General features: G+C 46.3%; 1 protein-coding gene across 1 annotated transcript; it reads left to right on the top strand.

Annotated features, from left to right (window-relative positions):
* The first annotated feature begins 40 nt into the window (after nt 1-40).
* ERP27 (endoplasmic reticulum protein 27) lies at nt 41-18,855 on the top strand. The gene is made up of 7 exons (XM_083821240.1): nt 41-786; nt 983-1,083; nt 3,634-3,771; nt 7,432-7,545; nt 10,481-10,606; nt 17,416-17,613; nt 18,322-18,855. Exons 1-7 carry the CDS (start codon nt 666-668, stop codon nt 18,364-18,366), a joined length of 843 nt encoding a protein of 280 aa, XP_083677366.1. The 5' UTR covers nt 41-665; the 3' UTR covers nt 18,367-18,855.
* The last annotated feature ends 6,342 nt before the right edge of the window (nt 18,856-25,197 follow it).

Below are 25,197 nucleotides of genomic sequence, written 5' to 3'. Positions count from 1 at the left end.
GTTTCAAAAGGGAAAAAGCCCTCCTGCTTCAAAACGTCAACCCAGCTCTAATGAATAGGAAGCCAGGAGACAATTTTTCCCCTTAAAGGCAAACTATTTCAGAGTGGCTTCCTTTGGGGGGTTCATGAATGCTGTTTTGAAGCCCAAACTCTTGCTCACGATCAGGGTGGGCTTCAGGGCTAAACAGCCTCCACCTGTCATCCAGAGTGGCAACTGAACGAGCCCAGGAAGGTAGACCATGGCCTTCTCATGTTTAACATTTACCTGGCAGCTGTTCCCCACCAGCCAGAGGAAATGCAGGAGCTGTCTCTTACTGGCTGGCTGAGCAAAAGTGGGCATCAGCCTCTGTGGGACCCAGCACCTGAGGAGGTGCAGTGGCTCCCTTTACGCGGAGGGGTGTTCTCACAACCTGGGGTGCCTGGTTGTGTGGGTGCAAGAGCTGAGATGTCCACTGCTGTGGCTGAGGGCACACTGGCATGGTGAGCTTCTTTGAGGCTGATGCCCACACAGCTGGGAGGCCCCGGGCTCTCTCCCAGCCAACACATAATCTCAGGAGCTGAAGGCTTTGCCCCTGGCCAGCTGCTCCTTTCCCACTTCCCTGGGCGGGACTGCGAGCCCCAGAAGCAGCTGACGTGTCGCTTGCCAAGGAGAGGAGCAGAGGTGGCATGGTGAGGAGAGGGCAAGCTGGCACCATGGGCACCTCCGTCTTCCCGTGTCTCTTCGTCATCCTCCTTGCTGGGGGCTCCCCGGCAGGCTGTGCTGAAGACAGCGGCTCTGCATCCCACGGTAAGTCCGCTCTCCTGGGCCTGGCGTGGGGACCCCGCCTCACTGAGGGTGTGCTGTGCACGCTTCGTATCCTGTATCCTGGTGGGAGAGCTGCGGGGGCAGCACGCGCGGGGTGGGATGTCTGCGTGTGTGTGGGGGGAAGCCTCCGAGCTGCTCTTCGTGTGCCCTCTGCCCAACCCCGACCTGTCCTCTCCAGGCGCAGAGGGAGATGCAGAGAAACTCGTCCTGTTGAACGACATCGCGGACGTGGAGGCCTTCATCAGCGGGGCGGAGGTGGCGGTCGTTGGGTTCTTCCAGGTGTGTTGGCAGCAGCTCCCCTCTGCCAGGTGGGAGCCGGATCCTGCCCTGGTGGGAGAGTGGGGATAGATGTGGTGTAAACACCTTCAGACGGCAGCCCCTTCCACAGACGGGTGCTGGGGCTGTGACAGATGGGGGGGGGGGGATTAGGGGAGGGGTGTGTGGAAAGGGAGTTGGAGCAAGGGATGAATGTGAAGCTGTTGGTGGGAGCCCTGGAGCGGGAGAAAGGGAAATGCTGCAGGGGAATGAAGAGGGGAATGTGGGTGGCAGAGAAAGCGAGTGCACTGGCACGGGGTGAGTGGGAACATCAGCTGTTGGCTTTAGTCACTGAGGGCAGCGCAAGGCACTGCCTGCGTGATGGGGCCGAGGCAGCTGGGTCTCAGGGAGCAGTGCTGGTACGGGTCCTCTGATTTCTAAGAGGGTTTGGGCCCAAGATCAGCTCCCTCTTGGGGGATTATTGGCACAGTCTGTCTGTCTGGCTGCTTCGTTCCCAAAATTGATACCCGTGGGGTCTCTGTCACTCAGTGACTAAACTCAACTGAAATCAGCCAAAGGTGTTAGAGTGACTAGGAGATGTGTCTGTGCCTCTTGCTCTTGAAAGGGCAGGAATACATTTCCTCAGAAAACAACACAAAAACCTTATTGAGTTAAAGCAACACGAAGCAGAGGTCAATAGGATCCTTTTTATTTTTAAGGTCCCCAAGTTGCACCTTTTTTTCTCTCCTTGAGCTCTGTGCTGGGCTGCTTCTGCCCATACACTGCCTCATGCCTTTTGGCAGAGAGGACTTCATCCTTTCAAAAATAACTCCTTTCTGGAAGCCCCTTCCTCCTCCTGCCCTGGTCCTGGGGCTGGAGGGCTGCCCAGGGAGGTGATCGTGAGGTTGGTGTATGGCAACAGCATCTTGCAGCACACTGCAGAGCAAGGACCGATGCTTCTGCTGCAACAAGTGTGTGAGTGCTGGAGGCTTATGCCCCAGGGGCCTTGCTAAACACTGATCACAGAGCACCACCTGCCTCGGGTTGGGTGTCTGCAGGCATTCAGAGCTCCTCAGAGCTCCTGCAAGCCAGCGAGGCAATCTGCACAGGCAGAAGGAAAGTTGCTCAGAAGTCTCCTTGCCCCTGGATAGCTGGCTGGGGTTGCGGCAGGGCTGTGCACTGGGACCTCCTGCAGGCAAAGCCTCGTGCCACCAATGTCCCGTGCCACTGCCTCCCTCCTGCTGCACAATTTCATTCACTGATGTTAACAGGACGCTGGTCCCAGGCAGCAGAGGTGCCAGGGCAGGGAGGGATGACTGTGCTGTCCTGCAGCGTGGGGACAGCCCCGGCTGCCAGCAGCCAGCAGCTTGGCGTGTGCTCAATATGTGGAGCACAACAGGGCTGCCTTTTAACAGCAGATAAGGATGTATGAGCGCCATGAGGGCTTGTCTTGGCCCTCCGCCCAAGAGTATATTCATCCAAATAATGCCCATGTTCTCTCTCCACCATAAATCACTTCCCTGCTGCAGCCTTTCATTTCACTGCAGCACGCGGCTCGGCAAGCTCCGCATATAATGAGCACGGTCTCCCTGACTGGGAGCTGCATGCCATGATGGAAAAACAGCATGCTGCTCCAGCAACCCTGTGTGCCTGTGTGAGAAAGGGGCCTGCTTGGCCGGATTAAACCCCATTTTTCACAGGAATGATCGAAAACACAGTGAGGTTATTCCCACACCATGCTTTAGTGCTCTCACCGCAGCCATGTCGATGAGCTCGCATTTCCAAAACAGGTCACAAGAGCTGTTTTTCTTCGAACGAAGAAAGAATTTTGTTTTCCATTCTCTCTGGGCTCGCAAACAGCTGAGCTGATGGTTCAAATCGAAAAGAAAAACAGAACAATTTCCAAGCACAGACTGTGTCTTGAGGATTTAAATCCAGTAAGTAGGAGTATCAAAAATGCATCCCTCACAAGAAAAGCCAGGAATGGAAATAGTAAGGGATGCTTTAACATGGTCTAAGGCTGCAGTGAACGCTCTCACTTGAAGGGAGCAGACCCCAGCTTACTGAGGAATTGCACAGCTCTATGCTTTGATGCAGCTGTATTTGCTGTATTAAAATGTATAAAGGGTAGGTTTAAGATAGGTTCCTTTTCAAAGGAACTAGGATACTGTTAACCCAGGGTGTTTAAAAAGTGTAACCCACTGACTCCAGAATCAAGAGGTTATCTTAATGACGTATTTTTACCGTGTGTATAGCACACATACATGCACAAGTGTGCTACCTCTGGGCTCTGTGAGCACACCACCCCACATCACCCCTCCAAGACCTCCAGGGCTCCCCACCACCGCAGCAGGGGGGCGAGAAAGGCGGTGAAGGCCGGCCGGGGACAGCAGGGGGCATCGCAGCGTGTGCCGAGGGGAGGGAGGAAGGCACGGGCCCGGCCGCGAAATGGCGGAGCCGGGGGCCCCGCGGGCGGCCGGTAGGTGGCGGCCTTGCGCCGGCGTGCGGCGGGGCCGGGCCGGGCCGGGCCGCTCCGCTCGGCTCTCACCGCCCTCCTCTCTCTGTGCCCCGCAGGAGCCGCAGGGGGCCGCGGCGGCCCAGTTGCGCCTGGCGGCCGGCCACATCCCCGAGGTGCCCGTCGGCATCAGCAGCAGCCCCGCCGTCCTGGAGCACTTCGGCGTCTCGGCGAGCACCCTCACGCTCTTCCGCAGGGTGCCGCAGCACATCTCCTCCGCACTACTTTTATTTTATTTTATTTTATTTTATTTTATTTTATTTTATTTTATTTTATTTTATTTTATTTTATTTTATTTTATTTTATTTTATTTTATTTTATTTTATTTATTTTATTTTATTTTATTTTATTTTATTCTATTTTATTCTATTTTATTCTATTTTATTTATTTTATTTTATTTTATTTTATTTTATTTTATTTTATTTTATTTTATTTTATTTTATTTTATTTTATTTTATTTTATTTATTTTATTTTACCTTATTCTATTTTATTTTACCTTATTCTATTTTATTTTACCTTATTCTGTTCTATTTTACCTTATTCTGTTCTATTTTACCTTATTCTGTTCTATTTTATTTTTGAAATTACCCTGCTGACTAATTTTAGTGAGCGAGGTTTTACATCAAGCACTTAAAAACTGCCCCCAACCGCGTTACAGAGGAAATGTAATTGCTGGTTGGTAGTGATAAAGAAAGGGATTAAAGCTGCTCAGCTCTGCCTAGAGCTGGGAAGCCAAAAAGGGCTTATCGTTGATAGTCAGCCTGCACGAGCACATAAAAGCTTACCTGTAGAGCTTGCTGCTCTGAAGAGGTCTTTTACTTTTCGCATCCCTGACACGAGCAGTGTTCTTACACCTGATGAGATGCTCAGTTTTAAGTGCGTGCTCAGTGCTTTGCAAAGAATGATGGCTGCGTTTCTGAGCAGCTAGTCTGGAGTATGGTGTTACTTGGATGGGGTTTCTCTGGTTTTGGGAAGCCTCCTGAGACACATGAAAAGCCTCTAAGGGCCATGTTACAGTGGATCAACACAGCAGGCTTGAAACCAAATCTTGCCAAGTGTCGCTTCAGGCAGGCAGAGCTGTCTGTCTCCCTGGGTGCACCACTTTTCCATCGTGGCTGAAACCAGATCCAGGCTGGGGATCTGCAGCTATAGATGCTCTGCCACCAAAAGAAGTTCCTAACACCCTGATCTGTCTTGGGTCTTACACTATGTTTAGAAGATTTAATTGCCTAAATATGCTTTGGGCATGGACCCATTAATACTGTTACTTTGCAGTTTCTGAGGGATGGGTGCTGTGCAAATTCAATTTATTTATTTATTGACTCCAGCTGTAGCTGCTGGTGCTTCACTCTGAATTTGAAGGTATTCTTGCTGAAATGTAAGGAGACGATGTTTGGAAGGGCCATGTCCTTACTTAAGCAATCCAAACAAAAGCTAAAAGCAGGCATATCAGCTACCTCCTGTTGCCCCATGTGGCACTTGAAAACTGGGTAGAGAGGTATGTCAGAGGGGGAGAGGGACACTAGGTGGTACAAGATGTCCTAAAAGGCTGTGAAGTGCTGTGTCACAAGAGCTCTAAGCTGACAGAGTGGCTCAGTGATTACACTGAGAGGAGCTGGATATGGTAGCTTTGCCAAGTTCTAGATGCAGGTTGTACAACATCACAAAAGCCAGTTTGTTCCCCTTTCTTTCTCATCATTTCCTGCCCAGTGTTTACCACTGGTATTATCCAAACAGTGCAAGGAGAATGATCTAAGAGTGACCAACAGGAAGGCAGGTCCTTTTGTTTAACTTTTTGCTTGCCACGTGCAGATGTTGCAATTTGAAGTAACACCCATCTCAATTTTGGTTCTTAGGCATAGTGATTTTCTTCCAAAAACTTTGAAAAGATCCTTTGTTTTTGCACTGTGGCAGATAGTAGGATGACTGCATTGGGAGGGTATTTGATATCTGAAGTGTATTTGAAATGTTTGGATTGTGGGAATTTGTATTATATTGAAACTTCATTGTTCACAGTCCAGTTTTTGCAGCTGAACTCTTGTTTAATAGGAAAAAAAAAGCAAGAAACAAACACACTAGTGAGATTCAAATGGGGTTGACAATTCTCTTACCTAATTTTCATTTTTCCCTAAAATTAAGTTATTCAGATGTTATTTTTTTCTTTTATTCTACGCTGGAGACTGTGTAGGAGTAAGGGGTCAGAGCTAAAAAAGAAAAGAAAAAAGAACTGAGACAGGAACTTGGAACGAAATACTCATTTGAAGAGTACAAAGATGGGTGACCAGGATAGCAGTGAATCAGAGGCATAAACTCATTCTTTCCTTTTGCATAGTATGAAGCACATATAAGGCTGAGAAGTTTATAATTACAGTAGCAGGAAGGGCTGCTGAGACTTCTTTGCATATAGTGGAGCAAAACTGATTTATTCTGTTGAAGGATCTGGCCTGATAGACCTAAAAAAGACCTAATTAACAGATGCTACTAAGCTAATTATATAGAGCGATAAAGACATTTTGGCCAGAGTTTCAACTATTAGAGGCAGGATATTTTTCACCCTTTTTTTCTTGGAATCCTAAATGTTGAGAGCAGATGAAGGATATTATTATCCCAACATGAAAACTATGAGTTTACAGAAGCCCACAAAAGTCAAGAGAAAGTTTTCTGTGGAGTCCAGGGTGCTTTCGGTTGGTTCCCAAGGCTCCTCTGATCTCGCCCGCCCAGGTGTTGCACTGGCCTGATCCCATTCACTCAGTACAGCTGCCCTTTCATTTTATGCTGGAGCAAATCTGTGAGAGGAATCAGGCAGCACAGTCTGAAAAGCACCAGCTTGATTTTCCAGAAAAGGCGCAGTGGTCCCCTAACAGATCAAAGACCTTGCGAATGACCACAGAACAGCAAAAAGGGCTTCAGATGTCTGCACACCACTGGAAAAACTAACACAAGTGCTTTCAGAGGTTGTACACATGCAGAGAATAAAATCCAGGGTGCGCATGTGGACATTTTCTCAGCCCCGAGAACCTCGTTCAACACGTGTGTGAAAAATCTTAAAATCTCAAACTTTGATCCTATTGCTTGTCACAGCTCACCACCCCCATGGCCCAACTCAATCACCTCCTGCAGTGGTACTGTACAGCAACTGTGCCCCATTTGGTGGTTTAACCATTATTTGATGTTTGCCTGCTTTTTCTGTTTACCAAGTCAAGCAAACCTCAATAAAATTACATCTTGGGGGTTGGAGGCTGTGAGTGTGGGGAGATGTGTGGCAGGATAGATAGTCCTTTAAAGCTAAAATGTGCTGTGCTTGATTTTTTTTTTCTTCTGCTGTACTGGAAAAAAATCCTCTTTTTATTGGAGAGATTTCCTGCTTGCACAATGTTTCCAGGAAATCCATATAGTCCCGTGCCAATGTTTATGACTTGTAGAAGAAATAGAATAAGCAGATGAAGATTTTAAAGAGGGACGTAAAGCCAAAATCTACGTAAGGAGTTAGGCTATATTAATGATCTCTCCCCACAACTCCTAGAAGAGTTTATCAGTTAATCCTCCCTGTCTCCAGTACAGTAGGAGCAGATAATGGTAGGGATGTCTGGTCCTCAGGGATTTCTGTTATGCCATGAGTTTGTCTTGTCCTTGGGAGACTGAGGGAGGGTGGAAGATCCTTATCTCAAAGTGGTGGCAGGCCTCTGTAGGTCGAATAGTTCTGGACCTCAAGAAATGGGGATTATGTCTTGGAAAGAAGGGGAGGGTGTTGTCCCAGGGGTGGGTGTCTCTGTGGTTGAGAGCCATCAGCAGCTCTGGAGGAGCTACTGAGAGGAGAGGACAGCTGTGACTGGAGGTGTCTTTGCATATCTTCAGGCAGACAACGACCGGAGAGATTTGGATGTGGACAGTGAAAACATGAATGCTGAGAAGATGAGTCGTTTCATTCGGATGAACGAGCTCCGCCTGGTGACGGAGTACAACCCTGTGGTAATTACCAGCTCCTCACAGCCTTCACCCCAGCACTCAGCCTCCTCCTCGTGGGCCTCCTCTGGCCCAAGTGTTCATGCACGTGGATGGATGCAAGGGTTGCCACAGTGGTGTAGGTGGGGTTGGGGAAGACACACAACTCTTTGCTGCTACTGCATAGAGTGAGTGGGAGCAGGTGCAGCACTGGGGCATTCAGGTGGGGTGGGGAGGGGAAAGCAGGCAGTTCCTCTGGCCTTCCAATAAATCTGGGGCATTGGTGGGCAAAGAGCTGCATTTCTTACCGCTCCTGCTGCTTCCTCCCTTGGGCATTTACCATGTCATACCACGCCTGCAGGCCCTGCCCATCTCTGTGGCTGGGAAGCCTCAAGAAACATGGGAACCCAAATGACCTGTGTGTAGGAGGCAGGCTTTCCTTCATCACCCAACAAACAGGGCTCTACATAAACCTGGCTATTTGAAAGCATATTCAAAAGCTGGTTGGAAACTTCCCAAGCAAAATTTTTTCCCATCCCCACCATCCCTCCCCCCATAATTTGTCAGTTCAACAACAACAAAAAAAATCAGACATGGGATGCTTCCATGATGGCCATCTTTATTAACTCACCCACCTGACTGACAATCAGAAGGTCTCAGTGCTCCTTCCCTGTACTGAGGTTGACTGAGGATTTCGGCTCCCCTGAAGCGCTAGCAGTTCACTGGGCTGGTTGCTGTGAAGCCCAGCTGGCTGCAAGGCTGAGACTGTCATTGCTGATGGGGTCTTTTGCAGACTTCTGAGTAGCTACAGCAATGCTGACCATGCTCAATTTAATCAAAGGAGAATGGCCTGACCTGTTTCAAAGCTGTACCTTTTCAAATGGATGCCAAACATCAGCTAAGAGGGCTGGCCCTTTTCCCAGTTCAGGTTCAGCCTGCCAGGAGAGAGAGCATTTTGTTTTGGAAATGCAACATTTTCTTTCCAGAGTGAAATACTGCAGAAGTTCTGTTCTGCTTTCTTTGAAAGAAAAAAAAAAAAGCGTTTTTTTTTTTTGTTGTTGTTGTTTGTTTACTTCATCTACATCAGGGATATGAAAAACATTTCAAAATGACGGAACATTTCCTAGGACAAAAAAGCTGTACTCTGTCCCGCTGTCCTTACAGCTCTTCGAGATCACCCAAGTAACGACAGTGGGGATGTTCTTGTTATCCTCATAAATGGCCAGGCTTGTAGCCTCCACTGTGGTCTTTTTGCAGTTCATCAGATCTTGGCTCTTTCTTCATGCGTTTCTGATGATACTTGGGGCTCTTGCTCCATGGCATCCCATTTAGCGCCCAGACTGTTTCTCTGACCCAGAGCCCCCGAGCTGTTCAGCTGTTCCCTTCAGACTGGCTTGCAACACACATCCTGTTTCATTTTTTCCCCTGACACTGTGGATCCCTAGCAAGGTGCTGCAATTAACAGTGCCTCCTGCCGTCCAAGGCTTGAAGCCCTTCCAGGTTAGCTAACATAGCTTGTTTTTTTCATAAATATTTATTCCCAGTGCATATGCTGTTTACATCCAAGTCTGCTGCAGGTCAGCAAGGGCTTGGATCACAGGGATCAAACTGAGTGCTGCCAAGAGTTTCTCTCCCTGTCCTGGGGCCCTTACTGTTTCGCCCACGTACTTCAGTCATTTTTAGGCAGTGCTTACCCTGTGTACCTCCCAGTAGAGTGCAATGTGATCCAGCCATGATGATGAGCTATGCAAATTGCTTGCAAAAGGTTGTGTGGGCAGATGCACCTTTGTGAGGAGCTGCCAGAGGAGCTGCTGCTCCAGCCATGCCCCCATTGTCCTTGTGGCTCTTGGTGCTGCCTGGTTTCACCCTCACCTTCAGCCCTGTCCTCTTCCATCAGGTCTTCTAACGCTCTTTAACCCTGGTTTGCTTCCCCTCTACTCTCCCCTGCCCCATCTGCACAGCGCAGAGAAATGAAGTGATACAAAATGTACAATCAACATCAGGCTAAGGGAAAGTCCTGGTCACCAGAAATTGGATGCTTTGTGGTGCACAGCCCTTGCAGACATGCACTCCCTGACCCTGTCCCTGTTACTCCTGGAGCATGTGGAAACTTTCTGCTCCTCTGGGGAAGTGCTGGCGGGGATCTCTACTGCCTGCGCCAGCGTGGTTTCGGTGGCATGGGTGAGGCAGCAGGTCAGCAGCAGCCTGGCCCCGTTCTGTTTGGTTTGAGGGAGAGGCTGCAGGGGAAGGGGGATGAGGAGCGACTGAGTGCCTGGAGATGGTGCAAAGGCTTCCTGGGCAGTGCCAGCCCTGCCTCCTCACAGAGGGCCATTGTGCGCTGTCCCTGCCCAGGGCACTGCCAGATGCAGGTCCTTCCCCCGGCAGGGCTGCAGAGGCAATTCTAACCCAAAGCACTCCGGGCTGCCCAGCCCCTGGGGTTGCTGAAATGAGGCTTTGGACTCATCCTTGTTTAACGCACAGCACAACGTGTTGCACAGAGGGATCAAGGGGACACACCAACCCTAGCACCCCAAATCATTCCAGCCTGCTTGTTCCCATTTCAGTCAGGTGCTGGGCCCCAGTGATTCAGGGCACCGTGTTTGGTGGCCTTACCTTTCCGATTCCTTCTTGTCCCTCTAGATGACAGCTTGCTGTATCCAGGCAGTCCCCCTGCCTAGTCACTGACTGGCCTGAGGCCAGTGAGGAACACTCGTAGTTTTCAGACTCTTGGCTCAGGAATAAGCAAAACCAAGAGGTTAAGTGCTTCCACAAAAACCCAGATTGGATCCCTCCTGCTGTAAAGGAGGTCGTCCTGCTTGTTGGGCTGGTTTGCAAAGAGACCTCAACTGAGGCGTGAGGATTGATGTCCCTCTGGCAGTGCATCCAATGCGCACTGAATGTACTCAATCTCCTTGTCTGTGTGTTTTTCTCTCTCTGTCTGTGGTGGCCGTGTTTTTGGCAGACAGCCGTAGGTGTGCTGCACAGTTCTCTCGAGATTCATCTCCTCCTGATCACAGACAAAAAGTCCCCAGAGCACCCTGAGCGAATGCACAGATACCGTGCGGCAGCAGAGCTCTTTGAGAAGAAGGTAAGTCCAAACAGAGAGGAAGGGGAGCCATGAGAGAGAAAAATAGGAGGACAGTGGTTTCTTTCGTGGATGGGGTGGGCACTGTCTCCTGTTCTGTGCATTAGGGGAGCAATGGCCAAGTGGGATGAAAAGACAATTAGCTGGATCATTAAGTGGAGAGGTTGGATCTGTTCATCTTTTGTCAGTTTTGCCTCCATGTGGGAAAAATATCCTTTGTATTCTGCTCCCCCACTCTCTCAGTGGGACAGTGTGAGCTTCCTTGCTTCTGGTCCAGTTTTGTTCCCTTGCCCTGGGAGATGACGAACAGCTGCTGCACTTCAGCCCGGCAGTGGTCACATTCCACTGGTGTGAGAGGTGATCTTGTATATACAGCCTGAGAGATGCCAAGGAGCATTATATAAGTGACCAGACAGCAATTAATGTCGCAGAACTTCTTAACCCTTAGCCCTCTGGTTGGAATCGTGGGTGGGTTTTGTCGGATTTACCACAGCAAGGTCATGGGATTGATGGGGTCTTTCAGAGAAATTTCCCCTGGTTCCCACCTCTGTGTGGGCAGAGTTCCTCAGGCAGTTTATCTTTCCATGGCTGATTCCTTGCCAGCATCTGATTTACAGGGGAATTTGGGTCAGGGGACAGAGAAAGGAGGATTGGGAACAACAGGCAGGCATTTAACTTGGGGGAGAATAGCAAATGGGAAGAGGTAGAGGATCACAGCAGTGGGGAAGGCTGAACTGAGTGGCAGTGAAAGTGACCGTCCTGGGAGAAATGTGGAGCTGAAGAGTTTGGGTTTGAGAACAAGAATATCTGCATGCATCTGTTTGCAGTACTGAAGGAGCAGATTAAAAATCAAGTATATCTTCATCTCCAAATGGGGGGGGGGGGGGGGGGTGCACCTCAGAACCATGCACACTCAGAAGACTTGAGACTTTTTTTATGGCAAGACTTCTTTTGACCTTGCCATCTCTACCACCCATTGTCAAGAGAGCAGGCAGAAACCATTCATGAAAGTCAAAAGGTCTTTTGAAAAGTGTTTTGCTTTAACAAATACATGCTGATAAAAAAAGACTCGTTTATCTGAAAAATTCCAGCTGTCACATGTGAGATAAGTGTTACAATGACACCATTATCCTTGCCCATAAGCAGCACAGCCAGATCCAGGTCTCCCCCAAACAGCTAACTTTTCTAAGACAATATTCTTGAGCATCACCGTCCCTTGCTGATGCAGCTGCAGCCAATTTTCCCCTAACATGATGCCTAGATCTGAGTGAGTGGGAATAATTTTCCTAGAAATCTCTCATGAAGCATTGGATGAAAAGTTGTACTGAAGTCCAAATAATTTATGAATTACCAACAATCCAAATATTTTTTTATTATTATTATTATTATTATTATTTTTAACATTTGCGCAGGCAAGTTTCCCACTGAATCAGTCCAGAGGAAGTTTTCCAGAATAAAATATAGGGATTAAAGATGTGGGCATTTGACTAATTATCTGAACATTACTGCAGGGGTACTGCAAGACACCTAGATGAAGGGACTGGGAATCTAGTATGTTCTTTTTTCCCAAAGGAGGGTCATTCTGCAAAATAATTTGTGATTTGGACTGCCTTCTTACAAAGCAGTAAGAAAGAGTAAGGTTACCTCTGTTCAGGTCACCTGGGTCTTAGATCTGGATCCTAAGGAGTAAGCGGAGCAATATGCCCACTTAGGGTTGTCTCCATTTGCTTTTTTTGTGGCTTGCAAATTGTCCTGTTAATGAATGTAAGATTCTTGAATTGAAGTTTATTCAGAATTACAAGTGAAAAATTCACAACCTGTAGGCTGGTGCTGAAAGGCTTGTTTGAGCTGCGGAGTTAGCTCCGTCAGTGGTTTGAGCAAGCATTGCTGTGCAGTGGAAAGGTGTTCAGGCCCACTCTAAGGGTGTACCACTGCATCCAGCAGTGTTTCACAGTGCATGCAGAGTGCCAGAAGAGAGAGGGGAGACTGGATTTGTGTTACGCCTTCTCCTCAGTGACAGTGCAGAACACTGACGCAGGCTTCAGAGGGTTCTCAGGAAGAATTGGGGGTACCCATCCTTGCACACATCTCTGCTGGGGTCTAAGGGAAGAGAAGTCCTTGTTGTTGTCATCACCAGATGTAGGAAGAGGAGAACCTGTTGCTTGAACTCACAGGGAGATGAAGAGAAAGTGCTGGTGAGTGGCTGACCCCAGAGAATGAAAAAAAAGATCATAAAGAGGTGATTTGCCTACCAGTTCCTGGGCTATGGTCCCTTCATCTTTGGTTTATGATCTTTTCATTTTTGCCTGGGACAAATCTCAAGTTTTCATCTGGAGAACTCTTCTAGATTTGATAGTGGAGCCTGAGGGCTGTAAAATGCTGGAGAGGAAAATGCAAATGTTAGGTGATGCTAAGTTACCAAGAGCTGACAAGAATCACAATAAACATGGTGCTTCTCTAGCAGATCTTGAGAAACAATTGTGGGTGGGTAACAGTGAACAGACAGAACTCAGCACTGCAGCTGCAAGAGTGAACCCACCAGTGTCCTTGGAAGGATCCCACAGCGATCAAATATGTGCTCATTTGGAAAAACACTGCCAAGAATCCAAGCTTTCTACTGGAAAGGAAATGTCAGGGTTAGCTAGTGAGCCAAACTAACACGAGCATCTTCAGTTTTCTTTCCACAATATTAGAGTATAACATGACAATTACAGATGGTGTATCTCACAGGTGTTTGCAGAAGTTTTTCAGTAAGGTGATGCTGGGAATAACAAAAGCAGCTTCTGCTGCAACTGATATAACATGGCTTATAATGTCAGAAAGATGTGGGTAGTCATGTTCTCAAAGTCCCTTTTAACTTATATGTAGACCCATTTAGAAATGAGTTCTGAGAAACTGCTGAGAATCCTTCAGGAGGTCTTTTATGAGAAGGAAAGGATGGTGTCCTTTCTCTTGGACACTGTCATTCACACACTTCTTATTTTTCTTGCCAGACTTTGATTGCTCCAGAACTGAGACAGATTATCTTTAGAGATGCCTCCTTTTAGCCATAAACAGGGAAACTCATAAATATGGAATGTCTATGTCACTTGGCAGATATTTGAAGTAAAGCTGTTTTAATAGCTTTTTTGTTTGTTTTAATTCATGACTGATGTTTTCTTTTTGTTTTGGTGTACTATGTAAGCCACTCAAGAAATTACTCAAGTATCAGAATTTTTTTTTTGGCTTATACAGTCTCCTAAAAATGAAGGTCACAGCTCCATAAAGCTCAATATCAAACACTGCATATGAAGCTTGACCATCCTTCCTGTTGGTCTTCTGTAGAGAGAAAACTAAGAAACATGAAATTGGTTTCTAACATTGAAGTACTATTTTCAATTACATTGAGTTCCTTGGAGAATAACATCATTCCATATCTTAGTATTTACCAGGAACTTCATGTTCTAAAAGCACTGGGCTAGGAAGCAAGTTGTCAAGACACCAAGACAGCACCAGTGTAAAAAAATCTTTGAAAGAGTGTACTGCAGATGACAGTGCACAGATAATACTGCATTGTGTTCTGTGTTCTTGGAATATCATGTCTGGAGGGAAGAATTTGTTTTGAGAGTTCCTCGTACGTACACTAGAACCTTCACTGTCTCTAGTAGCAGGTCTCTGAACACAGACAAGAAGATTGGTACAAGATAAAACAATTTCATAGAAAATTGTTTCAGGAGTAAAAAAAAAATAGCTATTGTAGAGGATAGTTTGAAATAGAAAACAAGTTTTCTATTTTGGATGAAACTACCTAATTTCTAGCAGTGATATGAGAGTTGGCATCATAAGGGGAATTTGTTTTGGTGAGCTATAGTTTTGGTAAAGAGTTTGAGCTAAGGCTTTAGACTGTATTCTGCACTGGTGGAGGAAGACAAGCATCCTTTCTTCCCTTCTAAAATATGTGAAATAAATTGCCTGTCACCATTTATTGTAGGGGTTGCCCTAGATCACTGCCTGAGACCAGACCAAGATTTGGCTATCAGGACTTAGGCAAAGTGAATTTTGTCTGAGGGTCAATATAATTTTCCATGGTTACTGCATTTATTCTTTATGATTAGAGTTAGCTGGGAATCATAAAACAAAATAAATTTTGTATGAGAAAATGCCAGTTCCACCAGGTGGAATCTATCATGGACATGTCCCCATTCAGAAATCTGCTTGGTTTCCTGCTGCTGAGGTGACCTGGCTTCCAGTGCTTGTGGCCTCAGTACAAGGGCACCCTACAGGCTGCCTCACAGTTGTGACTTCAAGGCAGCACCAGCCTTGGCAGGAAGCCTGGAGCGCATCCACTGCAGGATGCACAGATTCATGAATCCTGAAGGAGGAGTCATGCCACGTCATTGCACTTAGAGGAATATATCATTCCTAAACACATGTGATTGGCATTAAGGTGTCTTCTTTCGACTGACAGTGGGCAGATAAAACTGTTGGCTCTCCCTTATTTCTGGAATATCATTCACAAAAGGGGAAGGAACTTTTGCTGTACTTTGACATCCTGCAAATGTGTGAGCCAAATGTGAGTCATTAGAGGGATACAAGTCAAGAACTGTGAATGATGTTATCTGTCCTAGCTGAGGGGCCTACTGTTCATGTGTTTTAATTGTTTTCTTCTGCAAGGAAGAAAAAAAAAGTTTGGGGTTCTAATGCTCAAACTTTTTATCCTTTTATTCTTACTCTGTTCTTTGTGTTCATAGATAGCTTCTTAGTATGGGTATTTTTAACAAAGGCTGGAAACTTGATAAAGAGAAGAATGTTGACTAACATTTATATTACCATTTTAAAATGCTACTCATCTGTTTTAAAGCTGGAGGAACTTTTGCATAGAAAAAATCAGCATTTAACAAACTAGGTATTCTAAAGGCTTTTTTTGATTAAATTTGTGTTTAACATTTGATTAAAAAAATGTTGTTGTCTAGTGAATCTTTCATAGAGAAAACCAAAAGTTGGTGATTGAAATGATGAAAAATATGATACCATCCCCTGTACCATCCCTCTGAAAGTGCTTCCTTCCAACAGTAACCTCTGTTTCCAGTTTGCATGTTGGAAAGAGAGCCCTACAGCAGAAGGCTTGTTCAAATTCTTTCTGCCCCAGCTGAAAGCTTGGAATTCAATTCTTAGATTGGATACTAAGATCTGTGACCCTTGGATTTGTGATGCTTCTCTAGCCTGGTGTTTTATCCTACAAAAGGATGAATTTAGCACTCTGGGAGAAGTTCCCCACAACCTGTCTGCTCATTAGCTTGTTGCCCTTAGGGCACAGTTGACTTTTGGCAGAGAAATTGCAAGTGGTAGATATCTGTCATATCCAGTGAAACTATTGTTCTCATTTCTTTATCACACTGATTAACTGCAGTTAAACCTTACACCAGCCTAAATATCCCCTCTTCCTATTGGCTGTTGCCTAGGAAAGTTTCCAGATATATCTGGTTGTTTTCTTTGCTGTTTTGCTTTTGTTTTTGCAGAACACATTTAATAAAGGATTGTAGATTTACCAAATTTATTTTTAGAGAAGAAAAAGTTTTGAACTAATTTGAGTGTTTTTGATTGAAAAGAAAGGAAAACATGAGTCACAGCCTGGGAACTGGGCATATCATATTCACATTGCATTAATGTTCTTTCTTAAACTCCTCTTTTTTCTTGTATAAATTAGTCATACCCATGTCCATAGTTACGTTGTATATGCTAGGTCCAGTAGACTGCAAGGTTTAAAGGGAAGATCAAGTGATGCATATTAGCTTGGATGTCACCTGCCGAAGGATTCTATTTAATCAGATCATTGATTAAATTGTTTAATTGCTGTATTTATTTTATGAAATTTATACATAATGTTTGTATTTACTATTAAGAGACAATTTAACAAACATTTTTGAGGTAGCTGAACATTTTACAGAAAAATCTTTAAGATTGCAAAATTTTAAATTTTTACAAATTCCTCATGTACCCTTTAAGACTTCAGTTGAAATTTACTCTTAAATAAATCATGGGGTAGGTCAACAATTGTGATAAATCATTACTATTGAATTGGCCTGGCAGTATCCTAATCCTTGTCTTGGTCTTGCTCTCCAAGAGTATTCAGGAGCCCAGAAAAATACAGGCTGTTCTCACCCTGGCTTACTCATTGAGGGGCTTCTCTCCCCAGGTCTGACAAGTCTCCACTGAGATTGGCTCTACGTACAGTGGTGTCATGCCAAAAATTCGTGTTTCCCAAATGATTGCACCTTCATTTCTAGTCACTGCAGCTGACATAAATACACCATTTGTGTTTGGTACTCTCATATTCTTATCCTTGCTGGCTTATGCTGCCCTGTACTTCACTCCCACATTCCTGCAATTGAGTTTGATTTTCCACACACCAAAATACCTTTTTAACATGCCACTCTGGGTCTTGCACGGATGTGAGTGTATTATCCTGAAAACATGCAAAAAGAGGCATCAGCTTCTTCTACATGTGCCTTTGAGATGAAAGACATTTTATTTCTTCATCTATTAAGAGAACAGGAGACTGCCTTCCTGCCATACTATGAATATATTTTTAAAGAAGAGAAAACAAGACTTTTTGTTTGGTAGTGTACATATGGACTAGATAAAATACAGAAAATTTCACCGCAAGGAGCAGTTACTGGCAGAAGAAAGTGTTATTCCAACAGAGTATGGTAGGTTTTCACTAACTCATTTTAGAAATATCACTATTAATCTTTGAATGATTGTTGTTTGGGGATCTCTTTTCTCTCTCAGTCTCTGTTTAGCTCACATTTTATCTTTTATTTACATCACAGATTCTCTTTATCCTGGTAGACATTAATCTGAAAAGCAATGAACAAGTGATGGCATACTTCAAACTGAAGAAGTCCCAGCTGCCAGCTCTGGCTATATTCTACACACCAGATGAGGAGCGCGATGTGTTGCCTCTGGATGAATTCTCCGTTGAGCGTGTGCAGGACTTCTGTAATACTTTCTTACAAAGAATACAAAAGGTAAGGGAGCACTCCTGTACAGTCTACAGGAAGCTGGGATCTTGTACGAAGATGATGTTGCTCACAAGGCTCTTCAGGAGACGACTTCAGTTCCTTGACTTTGCCCCCAACCCTGCCACCTCCTCATTTTCATTTTCACTTGCATTAGATCTAGAGCAGAGCAGATATGGATGTGTTTGCGGAGCCTCTTTATTCATTGACATCTGCCTTCTTAGTCTACAGCAAAAAGACTTCTCTGACCTCTGCAACTGTATGGAGGTCTCAGTGGAAGCATCTGTTTTCTGGGAGCAGCAGCTGGGGAGGTAGGGTGAAGGGTACATTAGGACAATGAGAATGGTCATGGTGGCTGTCAGCAGTTAGGAGAGGATCAGGGAGACAGTGGCAGGAATAGGAAGGAAATTTATCAAGAAGGCCACAGAGCAGAGTATATAGATGTGCTCAGGACTCTACTGGAGGTCAGGGCCGGGAGAGGAACAGTTAAATCTCCGTGAACACTCAGTGTTAGTGTTCTTTCTTTGTCAAATGTCACCTTCATGTAACACATAGGCTTTGGGTGTCAGGACCCTCTGTTATGTAATTGAAATGGGATAGGCAGGGCAAAGGCATGGAGAACAGAGGGAAGCACTTACGTTGGCTTGTTTCCTTTTATCACTATGCTGAGAAACTGAACCATGTCAAAACTGATTTCATGCCTTTGATATGTTTTAGAAAGAAGAGGAACAAGAGAAGAAGGCCCTCAATGAAGAACTCTGATTCTTTCTAAGCCAACAGGATGACTGTGCCTAGAGCCATGTGTTCTTGGTGTATGAAGAGTTCACTGAGCCTCACAGATCAGGAATTCCTGGGATAATAGGATTAAGGGGCCAAGTCAGTCATGGATTCCCATCTCCATGCTATGTACATATATGCCGTCTGTCCTCTCTACGCGTCTCTCTTCCCTTCTGATTTGCTCTTTTGTCATTTCTTAGATTTGCTCTGCTATTGCAATACCCGGTGTCTTTCCATACCACCTCTGATGGAGCAAAGGGCAATACAGCAAAATGGCAATATCACAGATATAGCTTGTAGTTCCCAGAGAGACTGACAGATCTGTTTCTCTCATGGTGCCTGACTTCTTCTCTTTGGTTTTGGTGCTATGCTGGGATTCACTGTCAGCCTCTCCTGACACTAGAAACAGATTGGTTCCTTGATGTCACATGAACTTTTCCATTTATTTTTCTAAATAAAGCAGAAAGTCAGTAACCTGATTTGTATGCAAATATGTGATTTCCCACTACCCACTTCTGCCTCTTAAGGACAAAGCCTATGTATTTTTGAATGAGTAAGCTCAAAAATCTCTCTCTGAATATAGCCAGGTTTGCAATGTCTGAGCAGATGGATTAGTTGCTAAGAGTCATTCCCCGTGGAATTGGACCTCTGACCAACAGATCCATGAGGACAAGAGATTTCTGTGAGGTTCTGAGATAAGAAGAGCACTGTGTTACAGCAGATCTGAGCTGGTGCAGGAAAAATTAGTGAGATGCAGGCTGAGGAATGGAAGCTGTTGTAGAACAGCAGTAGAAAGTTGCGTTGCAAGATAGGAACCACCTTCACACTGCATTAGAGGGAAAGGCTGTTGTCTGTAGTGATCTCAGGTGTTTGGGGTCTCAGTTCTGGTATAGAGGGGGTGAGGCGTATGAGCTAGCTCTCTTCTGCTGTACAAAATGCATGCAATAGCCTTGCCTCATACTTGGCCCAGCATCCTTTGGCATAGAGCATAAATGCTCCTGTCAAACAGTGACTGCATTGTGTCTTAGGGCTTGAGAGACTTGGCTTGGAACAGGGAGTCTAAGAGGCGTAGAGCTGAGAAACGTTAGTCCTTTCTCAGCCATCAGGCAAAGAACTGGGAATAGAAAAGAGTTGCAGATGAGGCAAACACAGCTCCCCACCACAGAGGGAGAGGTCAGGAGCTGGAGGGGATGCAAAATATCTGACAGCCACCATAGTGAAGGCCACAGCTGGATGTAACTGCTTTAGTACTCTACCCTTCCTTCTCCTCCACTTACCTAAAGCAAGCCCAATGCTCTAACAGTCATTTGGGGAATCAGCATTGCTGCCCATTTCCAAGGGAGGGTAGATGACCAAAGCAATATTCAAGGTTGTTCCTTGTGTTGGCAGAGCTGAGGAACAGCGTGTATTTGTGCACAGTGAGCTCTTCCTTAAGGGGTAAGAAGGTGGGCAACATGGGATCTCAGAAGCTCTGTGGTCAATGCAAGAGCCAAAAACGTTTCCTAAATGAGGCAGTTTAGACGAGAGCAGGGAAAGAGGGAGGGGAGGAGAGAGCGGCAAACCACCTCTGTCTGTTCAGTTTTTCCCTTGTCACAACTGAGTGCTCCCCAACCTCTGGTTTGCATGTGGCCTGGGAGAACCTTTGGTATCACTTTTGGGCGCAGCTAGATAATAAAACTGAGGCCGTCATGGGAGAGGTGAGTTTGGGGCATTACGTGCTGCATATTTATTTCTTTAGGCTGGTGGAAGTGGACGCACCTGCCCTCAGCCCTTAAACTGTTTTAAATTCAGGTGCCCTCTGAGGTGCGCTGGAGTTTCCTGCACTATGTATGAGGCTTGCCAGGCCCACGCATGGCCTGTGTGGTGCCAGGCAGGAGGAGCTGAGTGCAGTTGTCTTTGATTCAGGGGCTAAGTGAGGCTGTTACCGCAGGGCCCGGCCCCTCCAGAGCACTGAGGAGATGCAGGGTCTCATCCCAGGCCCCATCTGATGTTACAGGTTTGGGGATTAGAGATGGGTCACCCCACAGTGGCTCAGAGTCCAGGCAGAGCAAACTCCTGCCTGCCTTCCTACATCCCTGTGCCAGTGGTGCGAGACATTTCTGAGCTCCTGCTTTTGAACCAGGCCTAGTCACAGAACATGCAGGTCTGTGTCTTCTAGCAAGAGCTCTGCTTTCTCTCTTTCAAAGGTAAAATTGCTCCTTTTTATGGCTATAGTTTGTTCCTCCCTAGGAAGGGGTTTTACTGCTTTCTCTGCAGCCAGGTACAGTGGGAAGGTCTTCTGCAGAGACACCTGTGAGGAGCCTTGGCGTTGTAGATGTTTCTAGTGTCACGCACCTCTGTGGTCCAAACCAAACAGTGTGTGGGTGCTGGCCTGCTGCATGGGTGTCTGAGGTTCCTCTCTTGGCCCTGTATAGACACGACAACTGCAGGACTTGGGCACAGCAATGTGACTCTTCCTCACTGTAAGAGGGAAACAAAACACGACGTGAAAGAAGCCCTGGTTCTGCAAACAAACCTGGGAGCAAAAGCAATGTCCCCGGTGACTCTGTTCACTGTGTACACAGATAAATATAGGGACAGCTTTTTGGGATCTTCATTGAGGGGTGGTGTAGGGGGGTGTTAATTCCCTCTGCAACATAACCAACAACCTTGGGAGCCACAAGGCAACCACAGGAAAAGCCACCTCCTCCTCTAGCTGCCCCAGGACTTGCACAGTGGTGGCAATGGAGCCAAGGGGTCTGCTTTAATCCCTGTGCTCTAAGGCTTCTGCAATGCAGCCTTAGCACCGGGTTTAATCACTGTGACGATAAGTCCAAGGCAGAAAACAGAGGATGAATCTTGTGGAGGGACAATCTCTGTTGTTTCTTTTTGGGTTTTTTCACCAGCTGTGTTATCTCTGACCTGAGTCTGTGGCTTGGACCAGATGTTTTGAGCTGGCTGGGGAGGCTGGGCTGGTTTTCAAGGGGCGGAAGAGCTTAATGCAAACTGACAGCAGGACACTGTGGTGTGAGAGCCCCTGCTCTGCAGCAGCATCTGAACCCAAAGGACTTGTAAAATAGCTAAGCTGGCAGCTGAGCCTGCCCAACAGCAAAGCTAGGCTGAGGCAGCATGTGAGAGCTGCTGTCTTTACAGCAGGGAACAGGGAATTGGGTTGTACTGTCAAAGATGCAATTCACATTCATCATTGGTGAGAAAGGATTTGAACACCTCCAGAAGGAGAATATTACAAAGGCCTGGCGGTTCAGCAAGAGGACTAACATTTTTTTTTTTCCCCCTGAACTATTTTGTGTGACATAAAATAAGTGAATGCTCCTTAGAAGTGAGGGCAGGGTCCCATGAGTGCTCCCCACGTACCCTCCCCTGGAGAAGCAAGCTGCCAGATCCTTGTAGCACTGTTCAGCTGTCTCGGGCACTTCTCTTTGGTGCTTCCAAGTGCCCTGAGGATGCAGATGTTTGTGTTACAGCCCTCTGTAGTGTCCCCTGTCTGCTACAGGGTGAACCTAGAATTTCAGTCCAAACACCTCCGCACCTAAACTGTGGAAGTGGACCAATAAAGCCAGGCAGTGATATTAGAAGCAAACCCTGTCTTACAGGTGGATAAACTGCAGGGCTTAGTCACTCTGCACCTCTGCACAAGACGGCTTCCCCTCAGCACCACTAACTGCAGCCCAAGGGCTGGCAAAGAGGTGAGGGCAGTTGACACAGGAGGGGAAAATATCATCTGAAGGATGCAGCTGAGGAAGTGGTTTGCAGAAGCGTGAAAGAGCAGGGCAGAGAAGAGCCAGAGACTGGTTTTGGAGGAGGAGAGGACTTGTCCAGAGGGTGATGCCATTGGGGGCAGGCAAGGGTCAGTGAGGGAAGGTGCTGGGTGGGTACCTCAGGGAGCTGATAATGATGGGGAGCAGAATATAGCAGTGTTTTTTCTGGGACTGTGAATCAAGTTCTTCTTTGACCCACTTTGGCTTAGTCACTAAGAAAACTTCAGAGGAATATTCTCAGTGTTAAAACCTGCAAAGCCTCAGATGCATATTGAAGAAGAAAGTGCTTGTTCTCCCCTTTGAATTTCTCCCTTCACTGCTAATGTACCTAAAAATCCAGGCAGGTAGGTTATTTACGTGAGCTGCAAAGCAGCACATTTCTCCAGGTAAGAGGAAAGACTGATAAAATGCCTCCCTTTTTACACCAAGCCTCTGGGTATGGCAGCTGTGCACTTGCCTTTTCTATCATGGCTGTAACCAGTGCTGTGTCCTCCTCCCCACATGCTCACCCAGGTTTCTCCCTGTCCCTCTGTTACGAGTACTGTGTGCCTTCACTTCTCCCGCCTCCCACTCCTCCCTCTCCAGAGTCCACATTTTGTCATCTTGTTAGGGGCTTTGTGCAATTCAGTGCCCTCCAGGTCATGTGGTTTGTATAACGTCTGCACCACCAGCATTAATTCTTGCCCTTTATCTAGCAGCTGAGTCATTGGTTGTATTGCTCTTTGTACATTCTTGAGGTACAGGATAGAGAAGCACGTCACTACTTCCACAGGTACCAGAAGACATAGCATTGGTACAGTTCACTTCTGGTTCCTTGGTCTGTGGGCAGAAATATGTCCCTTGGTTTGCTTATAAGAATTTAGGGGAGTAGGATGGGGTCTTGCAATTTTCCTTTTATTTATCTAATTATTTTTGTATTTATATTAATGACTGGTATCAACAGAATAATCACCCCAAGAAGAACTCTTCATCTGCTTTCTTATCCATGAGTAATACAGAACTGTATGCCCAAAAGATTACTTTTAAAAATAATAGAAAAATAGAAAAATAATGTGCTTTAAGGATTCCTTGGCATTTCGGAATTCAGTGTGGGTGTTGATCCTAGGCTATTTCATGACTTCCCATTGTAATCAAGATTTTATTTTCCTTGGCCAATTATTTTTGTTATTTGGCTAAGAAACAGAAGAGACAGTAATTTACCCCAGATTGTAGAGGAAACCTGTGGGCAGGGCTGGAAAGAGAACCCAGATCTCCTGGATCCAGAATCTTCTTTTATTTAGAATATTTTATTAAAGATATTAACATATGTCTTCTTTTATTAAGACATCCTAATATCAATATATTCAGATATTTCTAAAAATATCTTCACATATTAAGAAGATTAGAAAAGATCTATGGCAGGTCAGAGGAACACGTGAATGAGGCACTGCTTGGTATATTTTAGTTTTGGCAAGACCTTCAACAAGACAGCAGCACTGCAGAAATGAAGGGACTGTTGCAGTGAAAGGTAAATAGATTCAGGGTATTTTTGATGCTGTACGTGAGATAGTGATGCTTGTATCAAAGGATCAGCCATCTTTAGTTGCCCTACCATTTCTGCTTCATCTGTGAATCCTGGGACTGGTAGTTCAGTGGTCCCTCTTGGCAGAACTAGTTCTGTGATCTAGGAGAAAATCACCTTCCTTCTTTTAATAGTAAAGACAACAGTACTCAGGATGTTTGTAACTTGAAAAGCTCCTTTACCAGCACTTAACATGATAGGGAGGGCTTATTTCTGTGGTTGTTTGTATAGAAATGAGATGGTTTATGTGTCTACTTGTCCTGTCCCCCCTTCCAAATGACCAGCTGCCCCTGACAGCATGGCAATGGTCTCTAAAGTATTACTGGTACTACTCGTTTTGTGGCACAAAGTATCAAGCAGCGAAGGAAAGTCCAAAAAGTTGTATCATCAGCTTAGTTATGCCAGGGGTGTTGTGGTTCTGACCATTACATGCCTTCACATCCTTGCTGGGGCACTCAAGACAGCCCCTGCCTTAGATGAACTGCTCTGGAGCTGCTTCTTGCTTCTTGCCCAGTGCCTTGTGAGGTGCTGAAGTTCTCCAACCCACCTCTGTACCCCATTCTTGAAAATCCAGGCAGGAATGTTTACTTTCATTTGGGCTGGGGCTAGCCTGAATGTCTGTCCTTGTGCTGGGAACCCATCACGCACACAAACCCAAAGCCCCTGAAGTGGCTAGCTTCTATTTCTAGCCGTGATGATCTGCCAAAGGCTTGGCGCTGGTTTGTTTATGTTTAATGTATTAAATCTGTCTCTGTGAATTTCTCTGTGACAGGCAGGCATGTCATGTTTGGGTGGTGTGTGTTTGAGCGGGCTCTGTTTCCAGACGAGCATTCCCCTCCTCCAGTTCCCCCCCCCCCCCCAGTCCCACCACCCACTTAGCACATTTCCTTGTGGTTGGGGAAAAACAGCAAACTTCCACCAACAGCAAAGAGGACGGGGCTGGGAGGAACCCAGCCAAGGGTACTGAGAGAACTGGCGGAGGAGCTGGCCGAGCCGCTTTCCATCATTTATCGGCAGTCCTGGCTATCGGGGGAGGTCCCGGTTGACTGGCGGCTAGCCAATGTGACGCCCATCTATAAGAAGGGCCGGAGGGCAGACCCGGGGAACTATAGGCCTGTCAGTTTGACCTCAGTGCCGGGGAAGCTCATGGAGCAGATTATCTTGAGGGTCATCACGCGGCACTTGCAGGGCAAGCAGGCGATCAGGCCCAGTCAGCATGGGTTTATGAAAGGCAGGTCCTGCTTGACGAACCTGATCTCCTTCTATGACCAAGTGACGCGCTTGGTGGATGAGGGAAAGGCTGTGGACGTGGTCTACCTTGACCTCAGTAAGGCTTTTGACACCGTTCCCCACAACATTCTCCTCAAGAAACTGGCTGCTCGGGGCTTGGACTGGCGTACGCTTCGCTGGGTTAGAAACTGGCTGGATGGCCGGGCCCAGAGAGTTGTGGTGAATGGAGTCAAATCTGGTTGGAGGCCGGTCACTAGTGGAGTCCCC

The sequence above is a fragment of the Anser anser genome (assembly GCF_964211835.1).
Source record: "Anser anser genome assembly, chromosome: 1".
In the NCBI taxonomy this organism is placed as follows: domain Eukaryota; kingdom Metazoa; phylum Chordata; class Aves; order Anseriformes; family Anatidae; genus Anser; species Anser anser.
The sequence above is the reverse complement of the archived record's forward strand: the minus strand, read 5'-3'. Positions and strand labels throughout refer to the sequence as shown.